Source organism: Eimeria acervulina, genomic scaffold (genome assembly GCF_000499425.1).
Source record: "Eimeria acervulina Houghton genomic scaffold, Eah_scaff210, whole genome shotgun sequence".
NCBI classification, from domain to species: Eukaryota; Apicomplexa; class Conoidasida; order Eucoccidiorida; family Eimeriidae; genus Eimeria; species Eimeria acervulina.
Window position 1 is genome coordinate 20,001 of NW_013550040.1, and position 10,000 is coordinate 30,000.

Sequence of the window (10,000 nt, forward strand, 5' to 3'; positions counted from 1 at the left end):
GAAAGAAGAAAAAACAAAATTTAATTCGCAGTCTCCAAATTCAAAGAAGAGGGATGAGGAAGCCAACAGCAGTAAGAGCAGCCGCAGCAGGCGCATGCAGCACCAGCAACAGCAGCAGCAGCAACAGCAGCAGCAGCAGCAGCTGCTACTGCTTGTGCTGCTCGTGTCTGGGAAGCTATTCGAGACGGTCTGCCTTTCTATCTTCGTCTTTGTTTTACATTTTGAATTATTTTTAATATATTTTTGTTTTATAAAACTCTCAGGTGATACACAATGGCAGGAGCAGCAGCAGCAGCAGCAGCAGCTGCAACAGCAGCAGCATCAGGAGCAGCAGCAGCAGCAGCAACTCCGCCAGATATACGCGCAGTTGATGGCAGCAAATTGAATCTGCCGCTGCCTGAGTGGTGCTGGCCTTACTTCAGAGCTGAGGGCCCCTACACTTTGCTTCCTCCTCGTGAGCCCCCTGCTGCTGCTGCTACAACAGCAGCAGCAGCAGCAGCAGCAAAGGCGCCAGAGACAGCAGCAGCAGCAGCAGCAGCAGCAGCAGAAGGCAAGACAATGACAGATGAGCTGCAGAGCAGCAGCAACAACCCCACAACAACCACCACCACCACCAACAACAACAGCAGCAACAACAACAACAGCAGCAGCAACAACAGCAGCAGCAGCAGCAGCAGCAGCGTGAGCCCAGCTAGCACTGCATCGAGTGAAAGCTGTACGTATGGTTATTTTTTTAGAGATTGTTTGTGCATTCCTGGAGGTGTCGAGGAGTTATTATATTTTATTTCTGCATGCAAGTGTCACTTGATCGGTCTCTGTAATGTCGGGCGGCTAATGTGCGGACATAGAGGTGTAGTACATGGGGGTTTAACTGCAGCAATTGTAGATAATAGTTTAGGGGCCCTTGCGCAGCAGCACTACGAAAGAGCAGCAACAAAAAACCTCAGTCTTAAATATCTAAGACCCTTCTTTGCATGCAGCCCCGTTCTTATTGATATATACTTCACTTCTCTTACTCCTAATGCATGCAGTATTACAGGCATTCTATTGGGGCCAGCACCTCAACAACTTAAGGGCTGCTTCCCCCCACAGAGACAGCAGCAACAGCAGCAGCAGCAGCGGCAACAGCAGCAGCAGCAGCAGCAACAGCAGCAGCAGCAGCAGCAGCAGCAGCAGCTGCTGCTGCAGAAGCTAGAGATACTTCCTCCCCGCCCAGATGACCTCTGGATTTTAGCTGCTGTCTCAGGAGAGATGGTTGAAGTCAAAGACTTATGGAAAGGAATTTAATAATGCAGCAACAGCAGCAGCAACAGCAGCAGCAGCAACAGCAGCAGCAGCAGCAACCGCAGCAGCAGCAGCAACAGCAGCAGCGGCAGCGTTTGGAGCCCAACATCAAAGAAAGTTGGAGCCTTTTTTCTTTTAATATGTTTTGTTTACGGTGTACAGACACATTGATGATTGCTTATGTATATTCTTTTATTCTCCTTTTGCTGCTGCTGCTGCTGCTGCTGCTACACAGTATTCTCAGCATTTGCCTGTCTCCTCTCCCGCCCTGTCTTCTCATTTAAAGGCTTTCTTTTTCTTTAGTCTTCACTTTAAATCTTTTTACCTCAGTTCGATGCAGTATTAACTACATGCATGCATGCATGCATGCATGCGGTGTATGTACAGTGTATTGGTGAGGAATTCAGTGATATAATATCCCCAGCAGCAGCAGCATCGAGCTTTGGGGCTTTTTTCTGCATGCAGCAGCGACAGCAGACTCTGTTTATGCAGTTACACCTCAGGGGGTGTAGCCTTCTATCAAACCCCCCCTTCTTCTGCTCAGGTGCTGCAGCTGCTGCTGCTGCAGCAAGTGCTGCAGCTGCTGCTGCAGGTGCAGCAGCTGCTGATCCTGCAGCTGCTGAACCTGCTGCTACTGCAGCGGCTGCTCCTGCAGCAGCCTCTCCTGCAGCACCAGCTGCTGCTGCTGCTGCTGCTGCTGCTGCTGCTGCACCAGCAGCTAAGGAGAATGCGAGGCTGCTGTTGGCTGCTCACGCAGGCAGATACAAACCCCCTCTTTGCCTTTCTCCAGGGTTTAGGGTTTGTAACACTAGACGAGGGTTTAGGGTTTAGGGTTTAGATTTTACTATATTGCAAGGGTTTAGGGTTTAGCGTTTAGGGTTTACTACATTGCAAGGGTTTAGGGTTTAGGGTTTATTTCAGTATAGCGGAAAACCTCTTCTTGATTCAAAGTAGGGGGCCCCTAGGGGGCCCCTCTCAATAGCAGCTTTCTTTCGTAGCCACAGCGACAGCAGCAAACAAACAGCAAAGAGGATATGTGGGGGGCCCCCCAAGGGGGGCCCCTACATATCCCTCTTTAGCCTCTAGGGGCCCCCTCTATAGGGGCCCCTTCGGGGGGGGGGCCCCCTCTATAGGGGACCCTTCGGGGGGGCCCCCCTCTATAGGGGCTCCTTAGAGGGGCCCCCCCCTCTATAGGGGCCCATTCGGGGGGGGCCCCCTCTCCACGGGTTCCCCTGGGGAGGGGGGGCCCTTACCTTGGGGCCCCCAGTGGAGGGGGCCCCCTCTAGGGGGCCCCTACTAATTCAGTTAGCTGTCTGCTTTAGACGGCTCATCAACTGCCGCCTTCTGAATGCGAGACGTGAGGCCCTGTATACAAAAAAGTGTCTCACGTGAGGCAGGGGCCCCCTGTCTTTAGAGGGGCCCCCAGTTGGAAGGGGGCCCCCTGAGGAGGGGGCCCCCTTGGGGAAGGGGGGCCCCCAGTAGGGAAGGGGCCCCATGTCTTTGGGGCCCCCTTAATTGAAGGGGTGCCCCCTAAGTAGGGGGCCCCCTGGACAAGGGGTCCCCCTAGGGTACAGGGGCCCCCTAGGGTAAATAAAGGGGGCCCCCCTGGAGCTTCCTGGAGCTTCCTTGGGGGCCCCATGACGGAAGAAAGGTACAGGGGGGCCCCCTTAGATTCCCTCATAAGCAAAGTGATTAACTAACAGCTATAGAAGGTCTAGTAGGGCCCCCAAAGGCACCATTGAACTCAGAGGGGGGCCCCCAGGGGGCCCCCCCGGAGGGGCCCCCAGGGGGGCCCCCCAAGGGGGCCTCCAAAGGGGACCCCCAAGGGGGCCTCCAAAGGGGCCCCCCAAGGGGGAAGCTCCAGGAGAGGAGCCCGGGGGGCCCCCAAGGGGGGCCCCTAGAGGCGCCTCCAGGGGAAGCCCCCAAGAGGGGCCCCCAAGAGGGGCCCCCAAGAGGGGCCCCCTGGGGTTGAGGGTTGAGGGTTGATTTAGATTAGTTAGTTTGAGGCTCTCTTTAGGATGACGAGACCAACTGCTGCATCATTGGGGGCCCCCAATGCCCACTGCTGCAGCTCGAGGAGACGGGTGTCTCTGAAAAGCAGCAAATAGATATCAAGAGACATCACAACTGCATGCATGCAGCAAATTCAGCAAATGCATGCAGTCAGTGTGGGGCTTGGGTGTCTACGCCGCTTTTAATCCAGCACCCGCCACAGCAACAACAGCAGCAGACGCAGCAACAGCAGCAGCAGAAGAAGCAGCAGCAGAAGCAGCACGAATAACAGCTGCAGCTGCTGCAGCAACAGCTAAAGCAGCAACTAAAGCAGCAACTAAAGCAGCAACAGCAGCAGCAGCAGCAACAGCAGCAGCAGCAACAGCAGCAGAAACAGCAGCAGCAACAGCAGCAGCAACTGCAGCAGCAGCAACAGCAACAGCAGCAGCAGGCAGATACCTTGTGTGTATAATTGTATATCCGAGCAGCTCTTCATTAGAGGGGGAGGCTGCGGTGTCACTTCCAACTAAACCCGCATACACTCTACACCCCTGAGGAGACAGAAATAAATAATAAACAGAAGTAAATAGATAATAAAACAAATAAATAGATAATAAAACAAATAAATAGATAATAAAACAAGTAAATAAATAATAAACAGAAGTAAATAGATAATAAAACAAATAAATAGAGACAGACAGAGATTAAAACAAGTAAACAGAGACAAACATAAATAAATAAATAAATAATAAATATAAAAAGAGATAAATAAAAACAAGGAGAGAGACAGGACAGCAAAATAAATATTTAGACATGGAGACAGACAAAGGAAGCGTAGGAGACAGGAGACAGAAGCGCATGCACACGCAACAGATACACCAGAAGCAGCAGCAGCAGCAGCAGCAGCGGCAGCCTCAGCAGCAACCACAACGGAGTACTCAGCAGCAACGGGAGAAGAAACAGCAGCAGCAGCAGCAGCAGCAGCAGCAACAGCAACAGCAGCAGCAGCAGCAGCAGCAGCAGCAGCAACAGCAGCAGCAGCTCTTCTAAAGGAAGTGTCTGGGCAAGAGACATGACTGCATTCAGGAGACAGCTCTGAGTGTACATACACCTACTGCTGCTCCATCAGCAGCAGCAGCAGCAGGCAGGGGACAGGTAAGAAGCTGCTGAAAGCAGGAAAAGCAAACGCCGCCCACAATGCTCGCAGCCACTGCTCTCGTGCTGCTGCTGCTGCTGCTGCTGCTGCTGTTGTTGTTGTTGCACTGCTCATTAGAGAGCAGTGCGGCAGCAGCAGCTCGCATTTCCTCCTCTTCTCCCTGGTGCTGCAGCAGCGGCAGCTGCTGCTGCTGCGGCTGCTGTTGCTGCTGCTGCTGCACTGCAGCAAGACGTATCTGGAGGAGTTTATTTTGTATGCGGCGTTTGTTGAGATCCCTAACCGAGTGTACATACACCCGAAAGAGTCTCTTTGCTTCCCATTGAGGTTCTTTTGAAGGCCCCCGTGCTGCTGCTGCTGCTGCTGCTGCTGCTGCTGCTGTTGCTGCTGCTGCTGCTGCTGTTGACTGCGTGTGTAGAGATGAGAGAGAGGAGAAACTGCTTCGACGCCAAGGAGACACAGCAAGATAAGGGTCTGCTGCTGCCCCTTCTGCTGTCTCCTTCACCTCAGGAGACACCTGCCTAGACACCCCAAGTGCACCAGCAGCAGCAGCAGCAGCAGAAGCAGCTGTCTCCGGAGGCAGCAACGTGCTGCTGCTGCTGTTTTCTTTAGGCTCTAAACCAGAATAACCGCCGCTGCTGCTGCTGCTGCCGCTTGCTGCGAGTTCTTGCTGCACCAATTCGCATGCACCCTGAATATTACGGAAGGCTGCTCTTGCTGCTGCTCCTCCTGCTGCTTGTGCTGCTGCTGCTGCTGCTGCTGCTGTTCCTGCTGCTGCTGCTGTCGGGGTGCAGCAGCGCTGTATAAGTAGAGGATCTTGTGCTTCCCAGAGCAGCATCGCCTGAGCCGGCGCGCCTCTATTTGCTGCTGCTGCTGCTGCTGCTGTTTGTCTGTCTTGTCCTTGTTGTTGTGCTGCTGCTGCTGCTCTTGCTTTTGCTGCTGCTGTTGCTGCTGCTTCTGCTAAACGTTTATGGTGAGACAGCAGCAAACGCGCAGCAAAGGCTTCTGCTTCTGTTGAAGGATCTGCTGCTCTCCAGTCTAAGCGTCCAAACAAAACAAAAAAAAATAAAACCCCAGCACTATAGCTGCAGCAGCAGCAGCAGCAGCAGCCACAGCAGCAGCAGCAGAAGCAGCAGCAACAGCAGCAGAAGCAGCAGCAACCAGCACTTACGCGAGAGGAAGGAGACCTGAGCAGGAGACGCAGGAGACAGAAAAAGCAAACAGAGACGCGGAGAAGAAGAAGGCTGCTGCTGCAGCGGGCTGAGGACAGCAGCAGCAGCAGCAGCAGCAAAGACACGCAAAAAGAGAAAAAATTTAAGAGAGGAGACAGCAGAAACAGACATAAGGAGACAGAGCAACAAACAATAAAAAAAGTAGCAGCAAAATATACATGCAAAAGGGCTAGGTGCATGCAGCAGCGGGGCAGCAACAGCAGCAACAGCAACAGCAGCAGAAGCAACAGCAGCAGAAGCAGCAGCAGCAGAAGCAGCATCAATATCAGCAGCACCAGTAGCAGCTGCAGCACCAACAGGAACAGCAGCAGCAACAGCAACAGCACCAGCAGGAACAGCAGTAGCAGCAGCACCAGCAGCAGCAGCAACAGCAGCAACAGCAGCAACAGCAACAGCAGCAGCAGGAGAAGCAAAACGCCACTCACTTGAGCACCTTCTGCTGCAGTGAGAGAGCAGCAAGCAGCAAACGAATGTATGAAGACTTCTTTCCTACCTCCCCTCTCAACGCTCCCAGCAGCAAAGCTGTCAAGACACCTGAATCGCAACAGCAACAGCAGCAGCAGCAGTAGCAGTAGCACCCACAGCATAAGCAGCAGCAACACCAGTAGCAGAAGCAGCAAAAGCAACAGCAGCAGCAGCAACAAGGTAGCAGTAACAGCAGTAGCAGCAGCAACAACAGCAACGAAGCAGCAGCAGCAGCAGCAGCAGCAGCAAAAGGGGCTCCGAGGTGAGGCAGAAAAACACAAAAAAACAAAAAATTATAAAGACAAACGAATGGAGACAGACAGCAGCAGCAGCACACAAACAAGCAGCAGCAAAAGGAAGAGAAGGAGACAGACAACAGCAGCAAAACGCAGAGGAGACAGTCAGCAGCAAACCAAACAGGAGACAAACAGCAGCAAAAAAAGAGAAGGAGACAGACAACAGCAAAACAGATAAGAGACAAACAGCAGCAAAAAAAGAGGAGGAGACAGACAGCAAAACAAATAAGAGACAAACAGCAGCAAGACAAGTAAGAGACAAACAGCAGCAAAACAGAAAAGAGACAAACAGCAGCAAAAAAGAAAAGGAGACAGACAACAAGCAGCACTTCACCTTCTTCTCTTCCCTTGACGCAAACTTCTTCGGCATCTCCATCAAACAAACTCAGCATAAATACACCCGAACCCCGCACCTGCAGCAGCAGCAGCAGCAGCAGCAGCAACAGCAGCAGCAGCAGCAGCAGATGCAGCACAAGCAGTGGCAGCGGCAGCAGAAGCAGCAGCAGAAGCAGCAGCAACAGCAGCAATAGCAGCAACAATAGCAGCGATCGAAAGAGACAGAGATGGAGACAAAGTAAACGAAGACAGAGACAAACAGAAAGGCAAGATAAACAAAATAATAAAATAATAAAAACAAAATAATAAAATAATAATAACAAAATAATAAAATAATAATAACAAAATAATAAAATAATAAAAACAAAAGGAGGAACAACAAATAAAAAAAGTTAAAAAGCAAAGGGGCATGCAGAGACACGCAGCAAACCAAACCACTCTTAACAAACGCCAAGTCTGCTGCTGCTGCTGCTGCTGCTGCTGCTGCTGTTGCTGCTGTTGCTGATGCTGGGTGTGCATTTTGTGCAGGGGTGTTCATACTCCGGAGAGCGCAAGCCTTTGCTGCTGCTCTTGCTGCTGCTGCTGCTGCTGCTGGAGAGTAGGAATCCTTATAATACCAGCAAACTTAGAGCCTGAGGCGCCAGGCTGCTGCTGCTGCTGCTGCTGCTGCTGCTGTTCGTCCATCCAAGGGGGTAATGCTGCAGTCGGAGGGCTAAGGGTGAAAGCTGCGAAGCAACACAAGGGATGACACTACCCCATAACCCGGCAGCAGCAGCAGCAGGAGCAGCAGCATCAGAAGCAGCAGCAGCAGAAGCAGCAGAAGGAACAACAGCAACAGCAACAACAGCAGCAACAGCAACAGCAGCAGCAGTAACAGCAGCAGCAGTATCAAGAACTGCATTACGAATGTTTTTCGCAGCAACGCAGCAGCAGCAACGCAACCAGCAACATGCGAGAGAGCGGAGCAGCAGCAGGAGCAGCAGCAGCAACAGCAGCAGCAGCAACAGCAGCAGCAGCAGCAGCAAAAGAGACAGACAGATCTCTCCTTTGTCGGCTACCCCGAAGAAATTTCTAAGGGGCAGCAAACGACAGCCAAAGCCGCAATCCAACACCGCGCAAAACTGAACGCCTAAACAGCAGCAGCAGCAGCAGCAAATGAGCAGCAGCAAATGAGCAGCAGCAGGCGCAGCAACAGCGACAGCAGCAGCAGCAGCAGCAGCAGCAGCTGCTGCTGCTGCTGCTGTCTGTGGAAAGTCTACAGAGGCTTAGGAGGAATCTGAGCGGCCCTCCTCACAAGCAGCAACACCATTTGCTGCTGCTGCTACCGCTACTGCTTCTGTTGCTGCTACTGCTGCTGCTACTGCTGCTGCTGCTGCTGCTGCTGCAGGAGCGGACCGTCAGGTAGTTTATTTACGAGTGCGAGCAGTGCAGCAGAAGAAACAAATTGCTTGCCCTGCCAGCAGTCAAAGTCTGAGGGCAGCAGCGCCATGGTGTGCGGCTGCAGCAGCAGCAAACAAACGCAGCAGCAGCAACAGCAGCAGCAGCAGCAATACAGCAAGGGGAGCAGCAGGAACAGGCCCTCAGCAGCAGATCTGCGAGGGGGGGCAGCAGTCTCCTTTGCAGTTCGGCTGCAGCAGCAGCGCAGCAGCAGGGCAGCATGACAGCAGCGCAGCAGCAGCAAAAAGGAGAAAGGAGACAGGTGAAGCAACGAAGAGACAGTTGTGAGGTGTACGTACAGCTGAGGGCCCCTCAGGCTGATCAGCAGCAAGCAAGGCGCAGCTGCAGCCAGAAAATACAAACAGCAGCACATCTCCTGCTGCTGCATCCTCTGCTAACCACTCCAGACCTTGCTGCACACACAGCAGCAGCAAACATGTTTCCCTCATGCCCTTCAAGCAGCACCAAAGCGTCACCCGCTGCAGCAGCAGCAACAGCAGCAGCAGCAGCAGCAGCAGCACAAGTTCACCAGTATGTTCTCCTGGCTGGGATGCTGAAAGGAGACAGCAGAGTCGAGAGGAGTGCTGTCCCCAACCTCGCTCAAGGTCCTGCATCCACAGACCAGCAGCAGCAGCAGCAGCAGCAGCAACAGCAGCAGCAGCAACAGCAGCAGCGACGGAAGCAGCGCGAAAAGCAGACGTCCATACACTCTCACGATCCTGTTTCTGCTGCAGTAGCAGCTGACTTCCCTTTATTCTCAGCTGCAGCCGTTGCTGCTGCTGCTGTCTCTGCTGCGGCTGCTGCTGCATCTGCTGCTGCATCTGCTGCTGCTGCTTCTGCTGCTGCGGCTGCTCACCGGACTTCTGTGAATCCCAACGACTCAGAGGCGATCGTCGCCCATCGCCTGGCATCTGCTGCTGCTCCTTCTGAAGGGTGATGCATGCAGCAGCAGCAGCAGCAACAGCAGCAGCAACGGCAGCAGCAACAGCAGCAGCCACAGCAGCAGCAAAGCCAACAGCAGCAGCAGAAACCGAGGTGAATTGTGCAGCAGTCGCAACAAGAGCAGCAGCATCACCAAGCTCGTAAGTAAACGAAGCAGCAGCACCCGCAGCCGCAGCACAAAGTCAGCAGCAGCATTTGTAGCTTTAGCAGCAGCAACAGGAGCAGCAGATGAAGCAGCAGCAGCAAAAACAGTAGCAGCAACAGCAGTTGCTATAAAAGCAGCGGGAGTTAGAGCAGCAGCAGAAGCACCAGCAGAAGCACCAGCAGCAGCAGCAGCAGCAGCAACAGAAGCAGCAGCAGCAGCAGAATCAGCAGCAGCAGCAGCAGCAGCAGCAGCAGATTCTTACTTAGCTCACAGAAGCTCCCTTTGTACAAACACCCCACACACAAGGCCTTCCTTCGAGGCCCCCTTGGCGCTGCACGCTGTGCAGGCGTCAGGTACCTGCTGCTGCTGCTGCTGCTGCTGCTGCTGCTGGGAGCTTGTATTGCAGCATTTGCTGCAGTCGCTGCTATGGTTCTTACATCCTTAATAAGGTAAAAAGGAGACAGTGAGGGAGCAGCAGCAGCAGCAGCAGCAAAATGAACAAACCCAAACAAAGTCTGCTGTTGAGCAAAGGCAGGAAACGTCCGCCACGGTTGCTGCTGCTGCTGCTGTTGCTGTTGCTGTTGCTGCTGCTGCTGCTGTTGCGGCAGTTGAGGCCAATGAGCCCGAAGAGGCAGAGGGTGCTGCAGCGGTGCTGCTGCTACCTGCAGCAAATCAGGGCCCTGTGCTGCTGCAGCAGAAGAGCAAGGCAACGCTTGTG

General features: G+C 53.3%; 2 protein-coding genes across 2 annotated transcripts in view; one reads left to right on the forward strand and one right to left on the reverse strand.

Annotated features, from left to right (window-relative positions):
- Positions 1-273: 273 nt before the first annotated feature.
- Positions 274-1,287, forward strand: EAH_00025700 (hypothetical protein, conserved; the record flags this gene model as incomplete). Its single annotated transcript, XM_013396605.1, has 2 exons — positions 274-715; positions 1,040-1,287. The coding sequence occupies 2 exons, from the start codon at positions 274-276 to the stop codon at positions 1,285-1,287; spliced, it is 690 nt and encodes a 229-aa protein (XP_013252059.1).
- Positions 1,288-4,358: 3,071 nt separating this feature from the next.
- The window catches only part of EAH_00025710 (hypothetical protein, conserved), a gene marked incomplete at both ends in the record, with an annotated part of 7,848 nt that continues 2,206 nt past the window's right edge, over positions 4,359-10,000 (reverse strand). Inside the window, 9 exons of the mRNA XM_013396606.1 lie at positions 4,359-5,467; positions 5,601-5,689; positions 6,087-6,195; positions 6,757-6,835; positions 7,299-7,483; positions 8,154-8,256; positions 8,495-8,608; positions 8,725-8,803; positions 9,787-10,000. The exon at positions 9,787-10,000 is cut by the window's right edge and continues 1,040 nt beyond it. Of these exons, the coding sequence (XP_013252060.1) occupies positions 4,359-5,467; positions 5,601-5,689; positions 6,087-6,195; positions 6,757-6,835; positions 7,299-7,483; positions 8,154-8,256; positions 8,495-8,608; positions 8,725-8,803; positions 9,787-10,000 (2,081 nt within the window). The remainder of the gene's footprint in view (positions 5,468-5,600; positions 5,690-6,086; positions 6,196-6,756; positions 6,836-7,298; positions 7,484-8,153; positions 8,257-8,494; positions 8,609-8,724; positions 8,804-9,786) is intronic.